Genomic DNA, 26,810 nt, shown 5'->3' on the forward strand with positions numbered 1-26,810 from the left:
TGACTCCATTTCTCTTTATGATCAACACTGGAATCAATCACAGTGACTGATGTTTTGATGAGGAAGTGCATGGTTTACTCAAGCACCATCACTTTGGGAAAGTGGTCCGACAAAAACAAATGTGTTACTAACTAGACACAAAGCATGTAGATAATCCTTTTCTAATGAAGGATTCGTCCTGGGTGAGTTCAGTACAGTTCAAAGGGACAACATGTAAGAAATGGACGTTGCTCTCAGTCAGTGGTACCTCATCTGGGGAAGACCTTGAGAGTGAACTTCCTTTACTGTTGAGAGGAAAAAAAACACAAAACCCGCCCTATTTTACAAAAATCCTCATCAATTACTCAAAAGACTCCTGTATTTCAAATGTCTCAAAAATAATTTCACTCCTGTGTGCCTATGTGTAAGCTTAGCATCGAGCACCTCCGAACACAACTGCTCACTGGCAGAGATGTGTCGCAAGGCTGGGCTGCATGCACAGTCAAGGCCCCTTTTCACACATCTTTCTCCTTCAGCACCATCTTCTGGAGGCCAAATACCCTTCGGCTCGTAAACCTCTGCTCCCGTTTAGCCCAGGAAAGACTCTGATATCAGTAAGTTATTATTAAATATAAATTCACTGTGGAGGACTGGAAAATACAAATAAACAAGAAGGTGGAATTAATAATGACTCGAGGGAGAGCTGGGAAAGGCTGATTAATAGGCACCAAGTTACAGTGAGGAGACAGAATCTATGGTATTCTATTATAAAGCACGCTGACTACACACAATGACAACGTGCTGTGCATTTCCCTACCGAATAGCTGGAAGACAGTATTTTTAATTTTTCACCATAAAGAAACAAATATTATTTGAAGAAAAAAATATTTATTCTGACTGGACTATTACATCATGTATACATGTACTGAAACATTGCATGGCACCTCATCCATGTGCATAATTTCTATGCATTAGTTTGAACTTTTTAGATTTAAAACTCAAACTCCACTTGACAGGGATGGTTTAAACTTTGGCATATATATGGGGCATTTTTCTCTGTGAGATTCTATGTATATTTTGTAGTACGCGTTTCCATTTCTAGTATATAATATATCAACAAATCTTCTATAAGCACACATGCTTAAATTTAAAAGTGCTCTTTCAACAGGATGTAGGAGAAGCAGCAGCTAACAGCAAGGACAGATCTGACAGAGAGAATGGGAAAAGTGAATTTGGCAGTGCTCAGGTGACGCGGTGGCGTCTGATGGGGAGCCAGTAACAAAAGGAACAGAGGCAAGAAGCCTGCTTTAGGATGAAGGAGGATGCTGCACCAACAGTTTGGGGAATGAAGAGAAAAGAATCTGGATGGACTCGCAGGATCCTGCCCTGGGAGCCTGGGCCGAGGGGAGCAGGAGGTTTCAGAGGTGAGCAAGTATGAGACAAGGAGCAGTTAGGATTCTGTCGGCCACAAGTCACAAAAAACCTGACTGGGTGGTATTTTTGCCCAAATCTGGAGACAGGCGATTCCAGGATTGAATGAAAAAGGTATCTGGCCTATGGAATTTATGAAAAATCAAAATGTAAAAAGAAACAAAAAAGAAAATGAAGCTGACACATCTGATGCATTAAGACAGTATTTCTCAGATGTTAATGTGCAAATGACCTTGGCATCTTCTTAACAGGCAGATTCTAACGCGCATGTTTGATTCGGTGAGTCTGAGAGTCCATTCCTAAGTCTGCAGGTGTTGCTACTGGGGCTGGGGGAGCCTCCAGCGGAGACAGCAGGGGAGCGTCGTCAAAGAGCTAAAGAAAACCCAGCAAAAAGGATTCCTTGCTCTTACATATGTACACTGCCCTACAAAGTCCCAAGAGGGCTCTCTCCCTTTCCCGCTAAATCCTCTTTCCCAGCACCCATGTGAATAACAACAAGGAGAAGTAGGGCAGCGGGGGAGGAGGTCAGTTAACAGTTTAAGTAACTATTTGCTGTCCACATTACTTTCATGAACATGCCAAGCACCTGTTTCACATGATTGAATACTTCTGTGGAACCTCGAATATTTCAAACAGGGCGCCTAAGTATTTAGTAAAAGAATAAGAGACTGAGAATGCCAATTAATTCTAGTTACGCCATATGGCAATAGAGAACACTGGCCGAAAGCTGAAACCTCAATTTTGTGAGTCTTAGCCTGAATTTTAATCATTTGAGGATCCACAAGCATATGCCGACCAACCTGCCCCACATACACAGAATTCCGAAGCACAGTCACACAGCACACTCCAGAGTAATTGCTTTTCCCACCATGGACCTGAGATTTCTCTCCTACCAGATATTCCAAACAAAGTAGTAGCTACTGAGAGCTCCTGCTTAATCTCCTTGTTACACAAAATCTTCATACAGCTACTCTTTTAGCAAATAGTAAGTAACTCTGGCTTCTCTAGCAGGTTCACACTGCCTGAGGATAGCCTGTGGCCAGTTCAGGTGCTGACTTTTCCATGCCTGGGGATCCCATGCCCTCCCACAGCGTGCCATGCAGACACCACCTCCCTTTCCGCACCATCGTCTCTCCATTTCACCTTTCTAGGATGGAGATCCTGTCAGTTCCAACACGCACTCTGTCTCCTGTCTTCTTAGAAGACACTTTCATCTCCTGTACATCTAATAACTTCAAGATAAGGACAGAAAAATCAGTTCTCATTCCATGAACTTTTGTCTCCAGCACTTGAGAGACTGGCCTAATACCCCCTGAACATGTTTTAGTGATAACATTTACTGCACTAGGGCCAAAATGATTTTCTGCCACTTTCAATTCTGGTTCAATAAAAGAATAAGAGCTTTGTTTCTAACCTCTGTCATTTTTAATACCATAAAATGATTTTAAAAATGTAAAATTGAGTTCCATTTCCTACTGGACTACCAATCTCATATTAGCTTTCTTTTTTATCAAATTTATGAGAAAAGTCAGAAATTGCCTTTCCTTTAGAAAAAAAAAATCAAAATTTCAGGATCTCGTGGGCAGAATGTTTGAATTGAATTTCAGCTCTCAATAATTGCTGGGCTAGAAGTTTTAAGGAAGTATAAAAGTTAGCTACTTCCTGTTATATAAGAAAAAAAAGACCTAGAAGACTGTACCTTAGTACAATATAATACAAAAATAAGATTGTTCCTACAAAACAATCATCCCAAAAAGGGCCCACAAATGAGTAGATATTGTTGTATTCCCACACTGAGGACGTCTATGGATTTTAGAAATGCAAAGTCAAACCACTATATATTTTTGGCAACAACAGACAGGTGCCCCTCTTTCCCAAGAGTTCTGCAGCATGGGTCAACCAACCACTGAAGGAAAAATATATACATACATCTCTATTGATCAGTACATGTTGCACAGACTTTTTCCCCTGTCATTCCTCAAACAACATCATATTACAACTGTTGACACAGCATTTACATTTTCTTAGGTGTCACAGAGATCAAGAGATGATTTAAAGTGATGGGATGATGTGTGTGCACTACAGGCAAGTGCTTTGCCATCTTAAATAACGCACTTGAGTAACCCACAGATTTCTGTATCACTGAGGGGTTCTGGAACCCCTGGGTGGGAAGACTACGCTATGAAAATCTTCAAATATGCATAGAAGTTGTAAGAACACTCATATATACGTACTCACAACTGGAACTATGATTTACATATGTTACATCTGCTTTATCTCCTACTTATCTATCCACCTGTCCAGTCATTTTATTTTTTATTCCAAAACAGGCTAAACACATTTGTACATAGCAACATTTCAATAAGCATATAATTAACTAGACTTCAGTACTTGTATAAATTCTTTGAACCAATCTTATGAAAGATGCATCTTCATTTTCTTAAATGATCTTAAGTAAACTAAGTCCTCAATTGTGAATTCTAGATCCCAATATTTTATTAATTATCTGCCCGTGATTTTTATGTTAATTTTCTCATCAATACAAGGAAAAGTAAAACACTTGGTAGCTAAGGTAGAATGGTAAAATGGGCCTTGTGATCATAGCAGAATTCATAAATGAAAGTCACTAATATAGCTTAGAGAAACAGTTAATTGGAGACTATAGGGGCATAAAATTTTCTATAAATTATAATGAGACTCTCAACAACAAGGCTAGCAAACTCAAGAGGGAGAATAACTTTGAACATTTAATTATAACGCATCTTACATCAGCCACACTGCACCTAGGATAAAGACTAGTCAAAGCTGGATCACTTGAGACTGCGTCGCTCCAAGGCACTTGCATCAGACTGAGTTTTCCTGGCTTTGCAGTGCTGTGTATTACTGGTTTATCAACTCCCTAGTAATTATCCAACTTGCCATAAGAGCACTGTCGTTTGTTCCCCTATAAACATTTATTTGTTTTTTTGAGAATGGGCCCTGGAACAGGGACCCTTTAAAGCTTCAAGAATCAGAGCAACTGCAAAACACTGTTCAGAATTTTGGAAAAAAAAAAAAAAAAAAAAACATGAAGAAACTACATCAAACTGGGAATAATAAACAGATCTTCCCAAACAGGTCAGCGGATAGTCTACAGACTATTCCCATTGCCAAGGACACAGTGACATCTTGCGTAAATCAAAAACTACAGCCATAGATAGCTCATTTCCATTTTAAATGCACAGGGGTTAAATATGGAAATCCAGCCCTGCAGAAGTTCCTGGGGGATTGATTTTCCCCTTGTCTGCTGCGAATCCTTTGCTGACTGTGATAAGCGGACCACGTTTCATTATCAACCCTGCTAGCACCGAGCTTTGGGGAGGGTGGATGAGGCTGCGCAGTGGGAGACTAGAGCTAGTATCCAAAGCAGGAATGATTCAATGGTGTGATGAAAAAAATCCCGTTAGGCCCAACTCATTTTCAGCAGAACCATGAAATAAAAACCCAAGGAAATGCAACTCCTTGCATCATTTTCCAAATAAGAAAAATCAGAGCAACACCATAAAAGAAATCCAACAGGGGCTTCAAGGTCTGGTTGGTAATGTTTGTGTTTTTATAACATCTGTAAAGCAAGATAAAAGAATTCCAAATAACATTTGGGGAAGCAACTTTAGGGGAATCTTCAAGTGTTGTGGAAATCGCAGTAGAACAAAGAGCTGGGCTGCTGCCAGCTGACCCGGAGCTCTGCCATTTCCCTCCCTCTGTTCCAGCTTCACCATGACCCAGAATGTGCACACAGGGTGGGTCCACTTGAGAAACAAGAGAAAACATGCAAACCCTAGAAAAATCAGGAGGGACCCAAGCTGCAAGACTCCTGAGAATCCACAGACAGAGGAATACAGAGAGGTGGGGTTTTTTGATTTTTTTTTTTCTCCATTGGCTTTCTGTAAGCAGAGAAAATAGTATAGCTCTGGGACAAAAAAAAAAAAAAAGTTCAGATCAAGTGAGACTTAAAAATCAAGGCCAAAGCAAATGGTGGCAAAATGAAGCCAGTGATTTCATACAAATGATCTTTCCATACAGTGTCTGAATAACAAATAGAAAAGCTGAGTAAAGTAAGGATTTTCAGAGACTGAGACAGAGCCGTATTGAGTAAGAGAAGGTGGGTGCGCATAAGTGATGTTGATGGCAAAAACTCTGTTGGGAATAAAGCACAATTCTGTGACCTAACTATGCGACTAAAGGGTAGTGCCTGGCTGATCCAAGAGAAGCTAATGAGTTGGTCAATCTAAGCTGAATGGTGCCGTTCTACCTGCCAGCTTCCTGGGCCACCCCTTAAAATTCTTTTTCACCCATAGTGCCAGCAATAGTCAACCATGACCAAGTTTCACAAGTGACCTAGAAACTCCTTTGAAAAAGCATTTGCAGACAGGCATCCATCCTGATGACTGAGATTACCTTCATCCCATATCAAGCCTGGCTCTAGCCCCTGCTCCAGCATCCCAGAGGCAATTATTTGATGATTGGCTAAAACAGCTGGGCTCTTGCCACCCACATGGGAGACCTGGATTGAGTTTCAGGCTCCTGCTTCTGGCCTTGGCATGGCTCCACCCACTGAGGGCACTGGGGGAATGAACCAATGGATACAAACTCCTTATTTCTAGGTCAGTCTGTCAGTTTGTCTGTCTGTCCCTCTTTCTCCACCTCTCAACTAAAACATAAATGCATTTGCCCAAATGTCAACCTAAAATTTTGCAACTATAAAAATTAAAATAGCATTAGCACAGCTTTATTATTAAACATTTATTCTGAACCACCAAGGACTATGCATATTATTACATAGCAAAACTAAGGTGGTTTTCTCTAGTTATTTAAAAGTTTTTAAAGAAATTTCTACATTCAACAATTTCTTTAAAAAATCCACCCTGTGAGGGGCCCATTGTGATAGCCTAATGGCCAAAGTCCTTGCCTTGCACGTACCAGGATCCTATGTGGGCGCTGGTTCTAATCCCGGTGGCCCCACTTCCAGTCCAGCTCTCTGCTTGTGGCCTGGGAAGGCAGTCAAGGAAGGCCCAAAGCCATGGGGCCCTGCAGCCACATGGGGGACCTGGAAAAAGCTCCTGACTCCTGGCTTCGGATTGGCTTTGCACTGGCCACTGCAGCCACTTAGGGAGTGAATCAGTGGACAGAGGATCTTTCTATTAGCATTAAAAGTACTAATATATGTGTGTGTGTGTATGCATGTATATACATATACAAATATATGTCAGTTACTTATTTAAAACATTTATTTGGGGAATGTCCAAAATGAGATGCTTCAGCCCACCACTATATCCAAAACAGCTGAGTGTCTAAAAAAAAAATGGATCAAGCTCATCTTGGAACTTGTACCAAATCCAAAGCACCCTTGTAAGAGAAAGAATAAACAAGATGATCATTGCTGTGAGAGTGAAGGAGAGTTACACATTTCTGAAAGGAGGAGGGAGAATCTGGCTGCCACAAGAACACGCAATCAGCTCAGGTGGGAGAGTCGGGGGCGAAGGCCTTTCTTTTGCCAAGGGTCGCCTGGATATTAATAGCATCATTTGTGGCGCATACAAAATAGTCAGCTTAAAAATCAACCTGCCCTAGATTCACTGAATTTCTAGTCTCACCTGCGGTTGCCTTGGCAAGGCCAAGTGATTTCATGGGCCTTCTGCAGCCTGTAGACTAGGTACTCCTCACTCCTGTCCTCAACATTCAGACAGCACCAACAGCAGAGGACATCGTATCAGCCTTGGCTGCAGCCACACTGAATGGGCAATGCCCCAACCTCCCAAGGTAGTAGACCGTCCAAACTCTTTAACACAATTATGAATTCTCAACAGGTATTCCCTCAACATTGAACTAATGCGGAAATCTGCAGATAACTGATGAGTGGGGAGCTAACTCTGATGTTGTTGCTGGTTTTGTTTTCTTTCTTTCTTTGTGGATGGCAGAGAGGGAAGGGTCTGAAAAAAGGAAGAAATGAATTATTCATCTTCAAGATATGGCCAAACTATTGCTATGACTTTTGAGCCTTTTTAGAGGTGTTTAAACTTGAATAAATCACACAAATACTCCCATCCTTTTTTAAGGCACTGGCATTCAAACTCCAGTATAATCACAAAATTAAAGAATACTAACAGATGCTATGAGAAAATATCTGAGCTTCTGAGTGAATGGCACATTACAGATCAGTTCACCTGACAACTACCTTTCCTTCGAATGCATTTGGCATTTGAGATGCTCCATTTACTGGTTTACTGCCCAAATGCCTGCAGCAGCCAGGACTGAGCCACGTCAAAGCCAGAAATCCAGAACCCATTTCAGATCTACCAGGTGGCTGGCAGGAACCCACCAAGCACTTGAGCTGTGACCTGCTGCCTCCTAGGGTGTGCAGCAGCAGGAAGCAGTCATCAAAGGCAGAGATAAGACTTTAACCGGACACTCCGTAGCAACTGAAACACAGTGCCGAATGCCTGCCTGCTTCTGCATTGGGGTGGGGGGAATCTAAGCTCCATAACCAATACTCAGGAAAAGTAACACTCCCTTGAAGGAGCTATAATGATATTCTGGGTGAACCACTTGAAAAATCTTGCTCCTAGGAGTTTTTGCCAGACCTGGCCTTAGTTTTCTGCAAAATAAAGATATCATGGACACATGTATTCTTAAACTAAATCTTATTTTGAAACTAAATCCATGCTAAGCAAAAAAAAGAAAACCTACCTCACTCCACAACCCCTGCCCCAAGAAAGTCAACATTACTATTTTTTTAAGATTTATTTATTTTTATTGGAAAGTCAGATTTACAAAGAGAAGAAAAGACAGAGAGGAAGATCTTTTGTCCACTGGTTCACTACCCCAAGTGGCTGCACCAGTCAGAGCTGAGCTAATCCGCAGCCAGGAGCCTGGAGTTTACTCCCATGTGGGTTTGTCTCCCATGTGGGTGCAGAATCCCAAGGCTTTGGACCATCCTTGACTGCTTTACCAGGCCACAAGCCGGGAGCTGAATGGAAAATAGATCATCTGGGTTACAAACTGGCATCCATATGGGATCCTGGTACATGCAAGGTGAGGATTTTATCCAAAAGGCTATCATGCAGGCCCTCCAGCATTACTTTTATGAGAGTTATTCTAAATTATCGTGTTTCCTACAAGGCTCCAAGCCAGCCACCCACAAGGAGACACAGCCAAGGCGTCTCTCCCCCTGCACTTTAAATGTCCTGGGTGTGTGGGTTTAGTGCCTCTAACCCTGTTCCACACAGTGACTTCTTTATGTCTTTCCAGTTTGATATGCCATGAATTTACTTGTCTATTTTCAGAGCTGCTTTGGCCTTATTAAATTTCACAGAAGGAAACAATACTCCAAGTTTGTTTGCATTGGCTCTGTTCTTGGCTTCCAACAGGGAGCATAAATGACTTCTTGTCCCAAAAAGAGCCATCATGAAAGAAGTTACTCCTACCTCGATAATAAAAATACTCTATTTTCTTTAGCCCTTATACCACCCTCAATGTATCCTTGCCTCTACTGGATCAAACATCAGACGCTTCACTGTTTCTCCATGCGTGTGACAACACCACCAAATTCCAGCTGTCTGTCGCTCATGTCTGCTTCTTGCCAGGTGCACAAATTCTTCTGTTACTGAGCAATTCACCATACACAGTTAACTCTCAAGTTCATTGACTTTCAAATTTTTTCTCATACTCAGCTTTTTGGAGGACATAAGACCTAACTCACAACACAGGTAAATGTAGTTGGTATTTTGCAAGCTTTTGGGTATTTCATTTTGCTTTTAAAGATTGATTGATTGGTTTAAAAAGCAGAGTTAAGAGAAAACGAGAGACAGAGAGATCGATCTTCCATCCACTGGCTCACTCCACAAGTGGCCGCACTTGTCGGGGTTGAGCTGATCTGACGCCAGGCACCAGGAGCTTCTTCAGGGTCTCCCACATAGTTGCAGCGATCCAAGTACTTGGGCTATCTTCTGCTTCTTTCCCAGGTCATTAGCAGGGAGCTGGATTGGAAGTGGAACAGCCAGAACCCAAACCAGTGCCTACATGGGATGCCAAGTGCCACAGGCAGTGACTTTACTTGCTATGTATGCCATGGCACCAGTCCCACTTCTAGTGCTTTCACATTCATTTGGATTTAGGCATAGAGAGCACAATGGGATGACCAGGGTGAGTGGCTGAAGAAGATTCAGTTCCGCGAAGGCTACATGAATGAGATGATTGAATGAGTGGCTGCAAGACAATTTCCAACAGCTTGCCAAAGGAAAGCCGCATTTTTCCTGTTTTTTTTTTTTTATAATGTCTTATTTCTAGCTCCTCATTTCCTTAATGATCTCATAATTATGAAATTCTAAATAAAGTGTCATCTTTGCTGTAACAAATCAATGAGCAGGAAGCTCCCGTCAGTAATGCAGGTGTTTCCTGAAGCTCCTGCTGATTGTTTCCTGAGTGTCGACCCCCAAACCGCACAAAGTTCTCTGAGAACCGAGACCCTCTCTGCCCCAGAGCAAACACAGTGTGTGTGTGTGTGTGTGTGTATGTGTGTGTGTGTGTGTGTGTGTGTGTGAGCACGTGGATCTGAAAGGGCAGGGAGCAAGTGATATGCAGTTAACCATAATGAATTAGCCAAAATCCCCCTTTTGTTATGAACTTAAGGTTGGGATACAGACCTTTTCCAATGCTGTCATACAAATGTGAGAAGGAAGAATTCCTCCTCATGGTATATCTGTTCCTACAGATGCAGTAAGATTGTTTTCACATTCCTTCTTACAGATCTAGACCAACGGAATCACCACACACACACACACACACACACACACACACACTTAGCACATCTTTTTCTCTACAACCCAATTTTAAATAATCCCACCTTTATTCCTCACACTATCCTCACAGAAACCCATAACACAAAGAAAAACCTGTGCAAATAAAAACATTGTATCAGTTATTAACTAAACCACCAAGTACATACTAAGCTCAAACATATCTACTTAAAAAAATGACATTACACAGAAGTTTGTTCCCAACATTCCTCCAGCCTACCAAAAATTATAAATATTCTCACCTTTGCAAAAAACAAACAAAAAGCCATGATCTTCTATATTGTTTGTGTCAATTGTTCAGAGCAACCCAGGCTGATAATTACACAGTCCCCAGTTGCTGAGTAAAAGTGATGCTTAATTAACCAGCAGGAAAGATCGATTAAGATCCAGCAGGGTGTCTCAAGAGGGTCTCTCCCACTCCTAGAGAGAAAGATTCTGCCTGTGCCTTCCAAGGGATAAAATTCTCTGCTTCGAAGGCATTTCCATAAGGTTTTTAAAGTAGATTGCACAGAATGGTCAGCCACACAAATTAAATTGTAGTCATAACCCTGCAACGGCTCCTCTTTTTCTAAGTTTGAATATTCTGAATCACATGGCAAAAGGATGGAAAGGCTAACACTTCTGCCCGAACTCTTGTCCGGCTTTCAAGCAAGAGGTAGTGGAGAAATACACTGTCATGGAAATTTCTGATTTCTTCTCTCCCCAGGCAAGTACATTCATCAGCCAGATGCTTGCTCACACTTTAAAAATCACAGTTAGGCTAAGGCCTTATCCCCCAAAAAAAAAACATTGGAAGCATGATATGCCAACCCAGCTTTGTGCTAAATGTTCCAATATGGTAAAAAAAAAAAAAAAAATTAACTGGGTAATTCTAGAAGGTCTTCTGTTAGGGAAGGAAATGTAGAAGTAAAATCAGTACCAAAAACTTTACATGAAAATGATCTCCTACTGCCTAAAACCATCCCATGACTACCTTGCACAAACACATGTGGTCGGCATTCATCATTCTTTTTGTTAAATATAGTGCCATCCTGTTAAAAACCAACCTAAAACTTCAATGTTAAAAGTAGAACAATTATTTTAAGTGATGATTCTCAAAACATTTTTACTTCAGCAAACTAAACGCTGGCTTATCTCCAATTCACTTCAGTAAATGTCTATTAAGTTTCTGTCAGGTCTCAAGAACTATGGTAGGCATGCCTTACCTTCATTATGGACAGAGTACTACACTAGATTTTTAGAGCATACAAGGCTGTAAAGCTTCGGGACAAGAGTCAGGTGGTCAGGTTATACAAACCTCGCCCTGACTTGCTGAAAGCCACGCAGGATATGGTCCCCGTGGTCCCTCGCCACAGCACTGAGGTTCTCATTCCGCAAAACTTCTGCCAGGAAATCCTCAGTATCTGAAAAGAAGAGCCAAACTGTCAACAGAAAAGAAGAGGTAGCCAGGACACAAAAGGAAGATCTACGGGATTAAGAAATGGGTGCTGTTCTCCCTGCAAAAACTTTACAGCTGCAGAAAAATGTAACAGATAACAGGATGAATTTTATATTACATATCTTGTATCAGAATGGCCAATAGCTAAAACTTTCATGTGCCTGCGAGTGACATGTTCTGTTCATCGAAGACCTTCTGGATTTAGGAAAGTAATGTGTGTAATGACTGTAAGAAATAACTATTCTTTAGGTCATTCCAAAGAAAAATTTACATATTAATTATCACTGATAGAAGAGGAGAGACTGTCAATTTCATAAACACAGAAATATGACAAATACGTTACAGAAGGTCACGGGTGAGTAGGCACTAGAAAGAAATACCAATAAATAGAGCTGAAATAAGAAATAGAGCTGAACTGTGAAATCAAGAACAAAAAGGGCAGGAATTCAAAGCAGCAGCATTAATTAACAGATACATCATCAATGAAAGTGACAATGCAGCCAACGGAAGGAGCTCACATGGAAAAGAAAAATGTGCCCAAGATAAGGAAACTGCAATTAATGTGAACACACTCTATAAAATAGGGACACGATGGAAATACATAAGAAGAAACAAATCATGTTATACTGAGGAGAGAAATGGAGGGGTCTACAAATTTTAAAAGACGAAATACACTGATAATAATTACATGTGCCAGAAATATTTGCTACACACTTTATTCTGCATAAAAGCTTTACCACCATCACATAAATAATATAGTTAAAATGTTCCACCTCCGAAAGTAGTGCCTGTATAAAACTGTATCAATATATACTATCAAAATGATGTCATTAATTTAAGCAGTTAAGTTACACAAACACTCCAAGAAAGCTATTTTTCATTCCTATCGTTGAACAACACAAAACAAGAAATCCTGACAGCCATCACAGGGACTTTTTTTTCCCCATGGGGACTTTTAATGAGGTCCAGAGCCCTGGGTGCTGGAAATTTCACAAAGGACCCCCATCAACACCCAAAGTTTGCATCCATTGCCTCCATTCTTTACTGAGTTCCTCCAAGGTCCTTTGACTTCTAGAGAAATGAGGACAGAGAAACTGAAGTGATAGGCAAAAAAATAAATGGCATTCAAGAGTCAACTAATGTAACATATTATATCCATACAGTAAAGAAAAAAAAACCAACATGCTCATCTTAACACTGGATAAAATGCAACAATTATTCATGATTTAAAAAAAAAAACAGCCAACAAACTAGGAATAGAAGAAAGTTTTCTCAGACTGACAACTAACACCAGGCTCCCGTGAGAAGGACTGAATGCTTTCCTGCTATTCCTAAGATCAGGAATAAGTAAGGATTATGCTTTCACCACTCAATTAGAGATGTTAGCCAAGGCAATCAGGCAAGAAAATGAAATGTAAAAGCATCCAGATCATAAAATAAACAGTGACTCTATTTGTTGATGACATGATCTTGTACATGGAAAACCCTAAGGAACCCATTTAAAAAAACAAAAACAGAAAAACTACTAGAACCAACAAAAAGAGTTCAGCAAGCTTGCAGGTCAGAGATCAATGCACAAAAACCAATTGCTATTTCTATATAACAAAGCACAAAATATTTAAAACTAAAAATTCAAATTAAAAAGAATTAAGTGCCTTAAGAATAAATTTAACAAAAGAAGCACAGGGCCTGCAGTGATGGCTCAGTGAATGAAGTCCTCGCCTTATATGTGCCAGGATCCCATATGGGCACTGGTTCATATCCCAGCTGCTCTACTTCCCAACCAACTCCCCACTTAGGGCCTGGGGAAGCAGTAGAGGATGGTCCAAAGCCTTGGGACCCTGCACCTACGTGGGAGACCTGGAAGAAGCTCCTGGCTTGTGGCTTCAGATCAGCTCAGCTTGGGCTGTTGCAGCCATATGGGGAGGAACCAGTAGACGGAAGATCTTTCTCTCTGCCTTTCCTTCTCTAAATCTACCTTTCCAATAAAAAAATAAGTCTTTAAAAAAAAGAACTACAAAACAAAAGAACACTGGTGAAAGAAATAACAACCTGAATAAGTAGAAAGATACCCTACGTTCACAGATGAGAAGACTTAATGTTATTAAGATGGCGATACTACCCAGACTTAACTGAAGCCCTATGAAAATCCCAGCTGGTTTCATCTGTACAAACTGACATGGTGAGGCTCAAACTCATTTGGAAACTCAAGTGATCCAGAATACCCCAAATTTTGGAAAAGGAAATTTGGAGGTTGCCTGTTTTCTGATTTCAAACCCTACTACAACCTTAGGGCACTTAACACAAGAGGGTACAGGCCCCCAAGATAAATTATCAAAGGAAAAGAATGACCATCCAGAAATAAACTTTCACATTCATGGTTAATGTTTAGCAAGTGAGTCAAGGAAGCTCAGCAAGGAATAGTTCCTTCAACAAATAAATATGTTGAACTTCATCTTACACCATATATTACCAAATTTAACCAAAGTAAAGGTGCCTGAGCAGGTAAGATGCCAATGAGGATGTTTCCTTCTGCTTCAAAAGCCTGGGCTTGGTTTCTGCCTCTGATTTCTGGCTCCAGATGCCTGCCAGATCCGGGGAGGCAGTGGGGAGAGCTTCAGCGACTGGTTTCCTGCCACCTGTGTGGGACATCTGGATTGAGAATCCAGCTCCTGGCTTTGGTACCTCTGCCACTGCAAGCAAGCATCCAGGCAAAGAACCAGAGGAGGAGAGTGCAAATGCTATTTTTTTTTCTTTTTTAACTAAATGACATTTTAAAATATAAACTATTTTTAAAATATAACTTTACTTTTTAAATTAACTCAAAATGGATCAAATGACTAACAGAAGAGCTCCTTGTCAGATACAGTTCCTTGAACCTGGGAAAGCAGAGGAAGACTGGCCCAAGAAATTGGGCCTCTCCATGTGGGAGACCTAGAAGATGCTCCAGGTTTTGGTTCAGCCCAGCCCCCAGCTGCTACTACCACTTAGAAAGTAGCCACAGATGGAAGATTCTCTCTCTTTATCTCTGCCTTTCAAGTAAATAAATCAATCTTTATTTTAAAAAAATAATAATCTCTCCCCATTTGGACTTAGAAAACATACTCCTACATGTATCACAGGTCCAAGAGAAACTCAAAAATTACAATCACCTACACAAACTTTTATAAGATATAGGCATTACACAGTGAGAAATTCAGATTTAAATGTTTACTATGTTAAATATGAAAGAATGAAACTAAATGCAATAATCACTGAACAAGAAACATCAGAACAGAGCAAAAGAACAAGTTCATGGAAAACAGGAGGAAGGAAGCAATGAAAATAAAAGCAGGAATTAATGAATTAGAACAGTGGTTTTCCCACAGTGCTCTCTGGGGCCACACCCCCGACAAGGAAGAAGGAGGGAGGCAGGTCAGGGGAAGGGTCCTGGGAAACTCTGCTCCCCCACCCCCTTCTCCCTGCTTGCTTTAGTCACCAGTGCCTGACTTTCATCTACTTTGTATTCTGGGATTTCACATAAGAGCTTATAGCTTAAATGTACAAATGAGTGGTTAAAAATCACTAATTTTAAAACTAGGAAGAAACGAATAAATGCTAAAATAAGTGTGAGAGATGGGATTTTTCCAGAGGTGCGGGGGAAATCCAGTAAATTGATAAACCATTAACAAGTATTATCAAGGAGAAACAAACCACACATACACAAAAATGAAGCAGAATCGAAGGGAGCAATATAAAACCAAAAGGAGTGGAATGTAAGTTCTTTTCATTTTCTTTCTGTGTGCAATTTGAGTTCTGTGAGGGTGGGTTTCTTTTTCACCCCTTGATAAGGCTATCTCAAAAATCAAGTGCCCTGATATAAATTTGAAAATCTCAAGGAAGCAGTTTCTGAGCAAAACATCAATTGCTACCACTGAATTGAGAAATGAAAAGGCTGAATAGAGGATATTTTTTTAGGCTCAAGTTTATATAGTTGTATCCATATTGTTCCAGCTTTTAAGTAACAAATAATTCTCATTTTCTATAAGCTATAAAGAATAGAAAGAGAAGAGGGGGAAAGCGCAAATGACTCACAAAACATCAATTCTAAAAGATAGCTTAAAAAGGAATGTATGTAAAGTTAAATGCAGAGGGGAAAGTTTTATGTCAAACACCAGCAAAGTGTTTGGCGATGTAGAGCAGCAACTCCAGCAGCACCCCACATGGGAGCAGCAGTTCAAGTCCTGGCTGCTCTGGTCAGCTCCAGCTCCCTGCTAGTTCACCTGTAACCCACCCAGCTGGGAGCCCTGGAGAGAGACTCAGGCTCCCACCTTCCACCTGCCCACACCCAACTGCTGGGTGCTGGATTGTGAGCCTGTTCATGGGTTTTTGCTTCTCTCTGCAACAGCCTTGCAAACAAACAAATGGCCACAACAGCCAAGGTTGGGTCAAGTTGAAGCCAAGAAGCAGAGAGTTTCCTCTGTGTCCCACACTTGGGTGTAGGGGCTCAAGCACCCGGACCATCTTGTACTGCTTCCCCATGTGCATCAGCAGGGAGCTGGATTGTAAACGGAGCCATCAAGACACAAACCAGCACCCACATAGGATGCTGGCATCACAGGTGGTATTTCAACCCCCTGTACCATAGCACCAGCTCTAAAATAAATCTTAATAAATGTCAAAAACATAAAACTTCACAGAGTACATTTTCTGACCACAAAAGAATTAAGTTAAAAATCAATAGTAATAAGCTAACTAAAAAGCCTCAACAATTTGAAATAACACAGATCAAAGAAGATATATTTTGCTCTGAACACACTGAATATTTCAAGCCTAATGATTATAAAATATAGCATAATTGGGCCTGGCACTGTAGTATGCATCAAGATCCCATGTGGGCACCAGTTCATGTCCTGGTGGCCCTGCTGCCTATCCAGCTCTCTGTTTATGGCCTGGGAAAGCAGTTGAGGACAGCCCAAAGTTTAGTGACGCTGTACCCATGTGGGAGACCCAGAAGAGGCTCCAGGCTCCTGGCTGCGGATCAGCTCAGCTCTGGCCAATGTGGCCATTTGGGGAGTGAACCAGTGGATAGAAGATCTTCTCTGTCTCTCCTCCTCTCTGTGTATCTGCCTTTCCAATAAAAATAAATAAATCCTTAAAATAAAGAACATATATATAGCATAATTATGCTCATTACCAATTTAAAAACCTTATACTATACAGAATCTCATGAAAAGTACAAGTAATAAATGCTCACCAAAAAATACACCAAAATTTATAACATACAACTAAATCACACTTAAAGGAAACACATAGCTTTAAATGCAATCATTAGAGAATTAGAGAACTGATACTCTTTCAACCTTAAGAATTTGAAAAACAAGGGCTGGCCTTGTGGCTCCTGTGACACTATGGCACAATAGGCTAAGCTGTTGCCTGTGCCACTGGGCTGGCCTTGTGGCTCCTGTGACACTATGGCACAACAGGCTAAGCTGTTGCCTGTGCCACTGGCATTCTATGAGTACCAGCTGGAGTCCTGGCTGCTCTCCTTAAAATCCAGCCCCGTACTAATGTACCTGGGAGAGCACATCCAACTTGGGCTCCTGCCACTCACACCAAAGACCCAGATCAAGTTACAACCTCTTGCCTTCAGCCTGTGACTCTCTGCCAGACCCCTATGCTACTACAACCTCTTGATATTCATTCACTGGTTATACACAGATCTATATAATATTATATAGCAATTTGTAAGTATGAAGAAAATTTAAGAGAGTCTGGTTTGATGGCTTAACTGGCTAATTCTCCACCTCCAAGCACAGGCATCCCATATGGGCACTTATTTGTCTCCCAGCTGCTCTGCTTCCCATTAAGTTTCTGGCTTGTGGCCTGGGGAAGCAATAGAGGATGACCCAAAGCTTTGGGACCCTGCACCTGCATGGGAGATCCAGAAGTTCCTGGCTCCTGGCTTTGAACTGGCTTAGCTCCAGCCATTGCAGCCATTTAGTGAGTGAACCAGTGGAAGGAAAATCTTTTTGTCTCTCCTTCTCTCTATAAATGTGTCATTCTGATAAAAATAAATAAACTTTTTTTAAATGCTAAGAGAACCAAAGACAATCTGTAAGCTAGAAAAAAATCCTTGCAAAACATATCTGATAAAGGTCCTGTATTCAAAATATAACTCTTTAAAACTCAGTAAGAAAATAATCAAATAAAAACAAAACCAAAGATCTGAATAGAAACCTCGAAAAAAGAAGACAGATAGCAGACACGCTTATAAAAAGCTGCTTGGCATCATACATCATTGAAGAATTTCAAATCCCCGTACACCTGTTAGAATCACTAAAGCCTAAAAACTTGATGTTACCAAAGGCCACTGAGAACACAGGGCAAGTGGGTCTCTGATTAAATGTTGTCTGGGACGAGAACAGGACAGGAAGACTGTTTTTGCAGTTTCTTATGAGGCTAAGCAGAGTCTTGCCACAAAACTCAGTAATCATGCTCCTAAATATTTACTCAATTGAGTAGAAAAAAATTGAGCATGTCCACTCAAAAACCCTCAGATGAGTATTTATAGCAGTTTTATTTGTAATTGCCAAAGACCAGAAGGAATCAAGATGTCCCTCCATAGGTAGGAATGAATAAACAAGCCATGACACATCTAGACATTGGAATTTAATTGTGTTACAAATAAATGAATGATGAGGACATGGAGGAATCCTAAAGGGATACTGCTAAGCCAAAGAAGCCTATGTGGAATGGCCAAGTACTGTAGGAGTCCAATTATTTGACATTCTAGAAAAGGCAACAGTACAGAGGCAATAAAAAGATTGGCAGGGGAGTTAGCAATGGTTTCAGCAGAGTCGGGGGAACGATAAATCTGGGGAGGCACAGGTGATGTTTAGGGTAGTAAAGCCATATCATGCCGTGGGCTCGTGCTGTGGCATAGCACACTGAGCTGCTACCTGCAGCACCTGCATCCCAACTGGGTGCCAGCTCATGTTAATGTGCCTGGGAAAGTAGTGAAACTTGACCCAATTCCTTGGGCTCCTGGACCCATGTGGAAGACCTAGATGAAGCTCCTGGACCAGGACTAGTCCTGGTTATTGTCAACATTGGGGGAGTAGTGAACCAGAGGATAGCAGATCTCTCTTACTCTCCACCCCTCACCCCTCTTTCTCTCTGTCTCCTTCTTTGTGTAACTCTGCCTTTTAAATAAATGTTTAAAAAAAAAAAAACAGGTGGGGCCCGGCGGCGTGGCCTAGCGGCTAAAGTCCTCACCTTGAAAGCCCGGGATCCCATATGGGCACCGGTTCTAATCCCGGCAGCTCCACTTCCCATCCAGCTCCCGGCTTGTGGCCTGGGAAAGCAGTTGAGGACGGCCCAAAGCTTTGGGACCCTGCACCCGCGTGGGAGACCTGGAAGAGGTTCCTGGTTCCCGGCATCGGATCGGCGTGCACCGGCCCGTTGTGGCTCACTTGGGGCGTGAAACATCGGATGGAAGATCCTCCTCTCTGTCTCTCCTCCTCTCTGTATATCCGGCTTTCCAATAACAATAAAATCTTTAAAAAAGAAAAAGGTGATAATGTCTGATACAGCCAGTGGACAAACTCTTCAGAACTTTGTAACATAAAGATGAACTTTGATGTCTGAAAAATTTTAAAAACATAATTTGGGAGGATGGGAAATCTCATGATAGAATGCAGCCTGACATAATCTCACAGGACAGGCTGGGAAATGGTGCTGCCTGTGTAGTTTTGGAAAGGAGTGGAGACTGTAAGACTAAAGCCAACGGAGTAGCACGCAAACATTAAGCTCTAGTCAAGAAAGTTTCCTGCCAGAGCTGTATGGGTTCAAGCGCTCACACTGCTATCCATGTTTCTGTTGGAGTGGAAGCGAAAGAGCTAAGTAGCAAGAGGAGCAAAAGGAGTCTAGAAGACCTCTGCAAAGATGACACAGAGTCGGAAGCATCGATGGGAACCCATGTTTAATTTTACTTGGGTACAAATGAATGTACCGAGCAATATGCATAGATATGTTATCTATGTCTGGTTGCTATGCCCCCACATATTGCCTTCCTTCCTCAGCTCAGGAGACCACAAGGAATTGTCATCACAGTAACCAGAGCGCACCAAGCACCCATACCTTTGCTTCTGATACCAGTAGGCCAGAAAAGGAATCAAGTGTCTGTGGAGCAGGGCTGGTTCTAGGGCCGCGGCAGGAATCGCAGAAGGTGGGTCTGGAGCATCTTGCGGTGCCAGCAAGTAAGGAAGGGATGAAAGCAAGCAAGCACACGCACGCACACACAGGACACATCAAACAGAGCACACAAACAAACCAAAGGGGCTCACAGCAACCAACACTGGAACAGCCTGAGCAAGAAAACCAAGTGATCCTGGATTACAACCTGAATACTTATTACACAGTAAGTATTCGTGAATCCAAACTGATATAAACGATTGACTCTCTGTCTCTCCTCCTCTCTATCTGAATTTTCAATAAAAAATAAAAATAAAATCTTAAAAAAGACACAAAAATAACCTCTTCCATGTGTCTCATCACATTTAAAAAAAAAAAAACCTGCTCTGAAAATACACCCACAAACATACTCACGGGTGCTCGCTTCGGCAGCACATATACTAAAATCGGAACGATACAGAGATTAGCATGGCCTCTGCGCAAGGATGACATGCAAATTCGTGAAGCATTCCAAACATGCTCACGGAATAAGCACATTACCGAGAGAGCGTAACAGAATCAAAAGCAAGGGCTAGGGACTGGTATTGTGGCAAAGGGGGCTAAACTGCTGCCCACAGTGCCGGCATTCCATATCAGAGCACTGTTTGGAATCTTAGATGCTCTGTTTCCAATCCAGCTCTCTGCTAATGTGGAAGATAGCTCAAGGCCTTGGGTGTCTGTCCCCCATGTGGGAGACCTAAATGACCCACGTAGGGAGTACCACATGCACAAAGGTCCTGAGGAGAGAGATCCTGGTTCAGCTGGAGAGACTGAATTTCAATGATGGAGAACAGAAAACTGGAGTTGGCACTGTGATGCAGCATGCTAAGCTGCCGCCTACAGTATTGGCATCCCATAGAGTAAGGACAGTTCAAGCCTCAGCTGTTCCACTTTCAATTTTTTAAAAAAGATTTATTTATTTTTATTGAAAAGGTAGATATACAGAGAGGAGGAATAACAGAGAGGAAGATCCTCTGTCCGATGGTTCACTCCCCAAGAAGTCAGGAGTAAGGAGCTTCTTCCGGGTCTCCCACATGGGTGCAGGATCCCAAGGCTTTGGGTCGTCCTCGGCTGCCTTCCTAGGCCACAAGCAGGGAGCTGGATGGGAAGCAGGGCCACCGGGATTAGAACTGGCGACCACATGGGATCCCGGCACGTTCAAGGCGAGGACTTTAACCACTAGGCTACTGCGCCATGCCCTCCACTTCCAATTCAGCTCCCTGTAAATGTTCTCATGAAGCAGTGAATAATGGCTCAAGTACTTGGGTCCCTGCCACCCACATAGGAAACCTCAGTGGAGTTCCTGAGGCCATTTAAGGAGTGAACCAGTAGAAGTTCTCTTTGTCGGGCCCGGCGGCGTGGCCTAGCGGCTAAACTCCTCGCCTTGAACGCCCCGGGATCCCATATGGGCGCCAGTTCTAATCCTGGCAGCTCCACTTCCCATCCAGCTCCCTGCTTGTGGCCTGGGAAAGCAGTTGAGGACGGCCCAAGGCTTTGGGACACTGCACCCGCGTGGGAGACCCGGAAGAGGTTCCTGGTTCCCGGCTTCGGATCGGCGCGCATCAGCCCATTGCGGCTCACTTGGGGAGTGAATCATTGGACGGAAGATCTTCCTCTCTGTCTCTCCTCTCTGTGTATATCTGGCTTTCCAATAAAATGAATAAATCTTTAAAAAAAAAAAGAAGTTCTCTTTGTCTTTGTCTCTCTCTCTCTCTCTCTCTCTCTCTGCATTTCAATTAAATACATAAATACACAACTGTCTGGAGCAAGAGGAATGTGAAAGCAAGTTTATTTTGAAGGCAGTATTTGGTACTACAAGTAATATACAATAATCTGAAGATTTAAAAAGTAAACACAGCTCTGCTAAAGATGTCTCTTCCCAAAACAAACAGCAGATCTAACAGAAGAATGCTCTCAGCTTGCAGGCAACTTACTGCAGGCATCCAGGCCAGCAAGTCAGAGCAGCAAGCTAAAACAGGAGCGGACTGGAGGACCGTGACTGGGGGGCATATTCGGCGCTTGACGCTTAAGCCCACCACAGCCGAGCAGAGGCAGAAAGCAGCTTCTCTCCATTATCTGCACAGTTTGGTTGGCTTCCTTCCTTTCTGTTCAACAGGCTTCTTGCCTTGCACGTACCAGGCCTGCAGCAGGAAACGGCTGCAGGAGCTACAGCCAGCTGCAAAGACCGATTCGGGAGAACTCACCAGGACCACTGGCAAAACTACCATTGCAGACCAATCAAAGCTCCAACAGCCCTCCCTCCCAAACCTCTGACCTCATACACTAGCAAGGCTGCTCCTCCGTCTGTTGGTAGGAGAGTGACACCTTATGGGCCACCTCTTTTCACACAACTAACAGATAAATGTGGCCCCTTTTGTCTAAACCACACTCCTTATATACTGAAAGAGGAAAAAAAGGAAGAAAAACTTCAGCCAGTGTTCCCTAATCTCTGAGAATGCTTCTGCACATACATAAAACTCAAAATTTTGTTTCAATCAACTTTTCAGTTGGCGGCTGAATGAAACACCAACCAACTACCAATCAAAGTGTTCCTGGAGAGGATATTTTGTAAAAGTATTTGAGCTGCTAAGGCACAACTCACATTTCCAAAAAGAGGAAACGTCATCCATTTCTGTCTATGCTGACACGACACCAAAGAAAATTTCTGAGATTTTTGTTTATGGGCGAAAGGGCTTTCGCACACGGATAAAATGACTCACCAAAAAGAATTCCACAGAGCATACACTTCAGGCACTTGCAAATACTCTTTAAAAATGTGTCCTGGCTAAACCACCACTACAGAAATGCTCATTTTCTCTTGTTGCTGATTTAATTTTCATTTTGCTTCAACAGCCCTCTGCTGACATCATCAGTCCTAACTCCATCCTTCAGTCCCTCCCCCCTCCCCACTTCTGCCCATAGTACCCCAAGCCTGTTGGCAGCCACACCTCTACAAGGGGCAGGAAAGCAAAGAGAGAGATGAAATTCTGATCCTTCTCACCTGGGGTCTCTCCCCAAGGGAACCCCCTTCGCTGCTCTCTCTCTGTCACCTTCAATGGTCTCTTCCTTAATCCTCAGTACCCCAAGCTGGCTGCCATCAGCACTTCACTCCTCTCCAGCCTTGCCCACGGCAGGCATGTCCTGCTCACAAGCACCAACCACCCCAGAGCTTGCAGCTGGGGCAGAGCAGGAGGAATTGTGAGCTCCTTCACTGCCCCTACCAACAGAGAAGTTTCAGGAGTTGGAAGATCCGTGCCCATCAACCTTATGTCCATAGCCCCCTCCTCTGAGATAATACAAGACAGCTGTTCACAACAGATTGACAGAGGAGCTTGATACAGTGGTAGAGCAAGCTAAGCCTCTACCTGTGTGCCAGTATCCCATACAGGCATGACTTCAAGTCCCAGCTGCTCCACTTCCAACACTTCCAATCCAGCTCCCTGCTAATGCACCTAGGCCATGCCTCTTTGACATGGGAGACCTAGAGGAAGTTACTGGCTCCTGGCTTCAAACCAGCTCAGCTCTGGCTACTGTGGAGTGAACCAGAGGATGAAAGATCTCCCTCTCCTTCGCTCTCTGTAAATCTATCTTTCCAATGAAAATAAAAAATCTCTTTAAAAATGAATCGGTCTGAAAAAAAATACACTTCATTCTTTTCCCATAAAAACTCCTTCTCACAATAAGACATCCAAGTGAACACTGGAAGAATAGCGATTGATTTAAACAAAAAGTGCCGAAAGCAGGATGCTATTGCGGTCTCTGTCTCTTCCGTCTTCTAGGATGCCTATTGTAAGGAGTGACTCAAGCAGTTACCCCAAGACTGACCCCACCATCCAGGACCCAGTGGCTACCTTGAATACCTGCTTACCCAGCATCACCTCAAATCCCCTGGGTCTCAGCCCCTTTCAGGCCCACTTGTCTGAGTAAGCTTAGTGACCTTCAGATTCAAGCTGTGCACCAAACAAATCCCTGAGGCATTCATCCCTGGGTCCATCTGCAGCCGCCAATTCCTGACCTCATACTTTCCATTCTCCACCCCATGCCTCTCCCCTTTGTGTTCTCTCTCTTTCTCTCTCTGCTCCCACACTCCCACTTTCTCCTTGCCCCACAGCTACTTCCCTCAATGAAATAGACTTTTTAGCACTGTGTGGTAACTCCCTCTGAGCACTGGGAAGCTGTTAAAGCCTCGGAGATCAGAAATTGCTGCCAGGATGGAAAAGGGAGACCACAGGACGGGGAGGCAGCCAGAGCTCCATCCTGGCCCCCGCTCATGCTCATGCAGAGGCCAGGAAGCCAACCTCTGTTTGCAACATCCCAAGCGACAATCAGTAAGATGTCCTTTCCTTTGGGGCCTGGCGGCGTGGCCTAGCGGCTAAGGTCCTCGCCTTGAACGCGCCCCGGGATTCCATAGGGGCGCCGGTTCTAATCCCAGCAGCTCCACTTCCCATCCAGCTCCCTGCTTGTGGCCTAGGAAAGCAGTCGAGGACGGCCCAAGGCTTTGGGACTCTGCACCCGCATGGGCGACCTGGAAGAGGTTCCTGGTTCCCTGCAATGGATCCGCGCGCACCGGCCCGATGCGGCTCACTTGGGGAGTGAATCATTGGATGGAAGATCTTCCTCTCTGTCTCTCCTCCTCTCTGTATATCCGTCTTTCCAATAATAATAAAAAAAATCTAAAAAAAAAAGGTGTCCTTTCCTTTTTAAAAAAATATTTGAAAGATTAAATATTATATATTATATTATGTATTACTTATTATATATATATGTGTGTGTGTGTGGAGAGAGAAAGAAAACATGATCTTTCATCCACTGATCCACTGATTCACTCCCTGAATAGCCACAATGTCCAGGGCTGGCCCAGGCCAAAGCCAGGAGCTTCTTGCCAGGTTCCTACATGGTGTCAAGAACCCAAACATTTGTGATATCTTCCACTGCTTTTCCCAGGTCATTATCAGGAAACTGGATTGGAAGTAGAGTAACTTTGTGCTCAAATGACAAGTTAGCATTGCAGGTGGCAGCTCTCCTTGCTATGCCACAACACTGGCCCCAAGACATCTTTTCTAGCAAGAGACTGTGCCTCCCTCCATTCCAAAAGCTAGCAAACTGCGCATGCGAAGCCAAAACTATCTGTACCCTGGAAACTGCAGAAAACCATATTTCATTGGAGAAAACAGCACCTGAGCAGGCTATCCATCTAATTCAACATCACAACTCCCCGGTAAAATACATATTGCCCTTTCACAGACAAAAACCAACGAAGCTGGTAATCCGGCATCTCTGTAAAGTCTCACTGACAGCTTCAGGTGGAAACTGAAATCATAATTCCTGGCTCCCTGACGCTGGCACACGGATCTATCCCACCCTAGGGGTTTCTGCGGTGGCTAGTAATTATCCCGCTGAAATCAGATCCCTAACACTTCAGTGTTTCGTCTTCCTGCCCTATTCATGGAAGCGGCCATGCAAAGCTTGTCTTCTCCACTTGCACACCAGCTAAATAAAAATGTCCTGGTGGAGAAAAGAAAAAAGAAATTACTTTCCGTTTATTTAGAATGTGGCTTAGGGGCTGGCCTTGCAGTGTAGCGGGTTGAGCCACTGCCTGCAATACTGGTGTCCCATATGAGCACTACTGCTAGTCCCAGAGGTTCCATTTCCAATCCAGCTCCCTGTCTATGTGACTGGAAAGACAGCCCAAGTGCTTGGGCCCCTGCCACCCACATGGGATTTTCAGATGGAGTTCCAGGATCCTGGCTTAGACCTGGTCCAGGTCAAGCAGTTGCAATCAGAGAAGCCAGAAGATGGAAGATCTTCCTCTCCTTGTCCTTTCTTTGGCCTTTCAAGGAAATAAATCAATCCTATTTAAAAACTTTTTTTTTAGCCTTGCACTTAATCTCTAATTTGACAATCAGTTGCCATTCTGAAGGTACACATTTTCTTGCCTTTTGTTAACAGGTCGAATTTGTTGGCAAGGCTAAAATCACACCTACCAGCTCTTTGTTTTGGTTTGTGCAGAAGTTGTCAGCACACAATAGAGCAATTGTTAACATGTTTGGGATGTGATTAGCTCCAACCTGCTGACTGTTTCTGCCCAGTGACCCAAGAAACACGTGCTATGTCTACTTTAAAATTCATTTTCTACCTCTTGGAAAGATGAAAATAGCTATACATACAGTCACAACACAGGGAAGACAAATACCAGAAATTAAAACTTAGAGTGTTTCAGATTAAGTTTTAACTAATGGTCAGCCTTGAAAACCAGATTTTTTTTTTTTTAAGACTATTTATTTGAAAGTCAGAGTTACAAAGACACAAAGAGAGCTCTTTATTCTCCAAGTGGCCCCAGTGGGGCAGGCGGGAGGCGGCAAAGCAAAGCCAGGAGCCAGGAACTCAGGTGGTCACCCATGTGGGTGGCAAGCATCATTCCTGCATCACCTTTTGCTGATTTTCCCACTGGTTCATTTCCCAAGCAGCTGCAATGGCTAAAATTGAGCCAATCTGAAACCAGGTTTCCTCCCTCCTCCGGGTCTCCCATGTAAGTGCAGGGTCCCAAGGCTGTGCGTCATCCTCCACTGCTTTCCCAGGCCACAAGCAGGGAGCTGGATGGGAAGCGGAGCAATCAGGACAGGAACCAGTGCCCATACGGGATCCCAGAGCAGGCAAAGCGAGAATTTAGCTACTAGGCTATCACACTGGCCCTCAAAAAACATAATTCTATTTCCTACAGTCTTTGGAAAATACCCTTATACATAATTTTTGAAAATTTTTTTTAATTTCAAAGGTAGAGACAGTATGAGAGAGATCCTCTGTTATTCACCCCTTTCCCCAAAAGCCTGCAACATCTGGGACCAGACTAGGGTGAAAACAGCAGCTGGAATTCAGTATGAGACTCCTCCATGGGTGCAAGGCATCCAGCTGCC

General features: G+C 42.9%; 1 protein-coding gene and 1 non-coding gene across 5 annotated transcripts in view; one reads left to right on the plus strand and one right to left on the minus strand.

The window, feature by feature from the left end:
* The window catches only part of SKAP1 (src kinase associated phosphoprotein 1), a 268,003-nt gene that overhangs the window by 232,199 nt on the left and 8,994 nt on the right, over positions 1 to 26,810 (minus strand). For all 4 annotated transcript variants that reach the window (XM_058675490.1, XM_058675489.1, XM_058675487.1 and 1 more), the window contains exon 2: positions 11,542 to 11,647. In XM_058675490.1, the coding sequence (XP_058531473.1) occupies positions 11,542 to 11,647 (106 nt within the window). The remainder of the gene's footprint in view (positions 1 to 11,541; positions 11,648 to 26,810) is intronic.
* LOC118759687 (U6 spliceosomal RNA) lies at positions 20,274 to 20,377 on the plus strand. The gene has a single exon (XR_004996345.2). It is a non-coding gene; the product is annotated as a U6 spliceosomal RNA (small nuclear RNA).

This window comes from Ochotona princeps, chromosome 17, assembly GCF_030435755.1.
Source record: "Ochotona princeps isolate mOchPri1 chromosome 17, mOchPri1.hap1, whole genome shotgun sequence".
NCBI lineage: Eukaryota > Metazoa > Chordata > Mammalia > Lagomorpha > Ochotonidae > Ochotona > Ochotona princeps.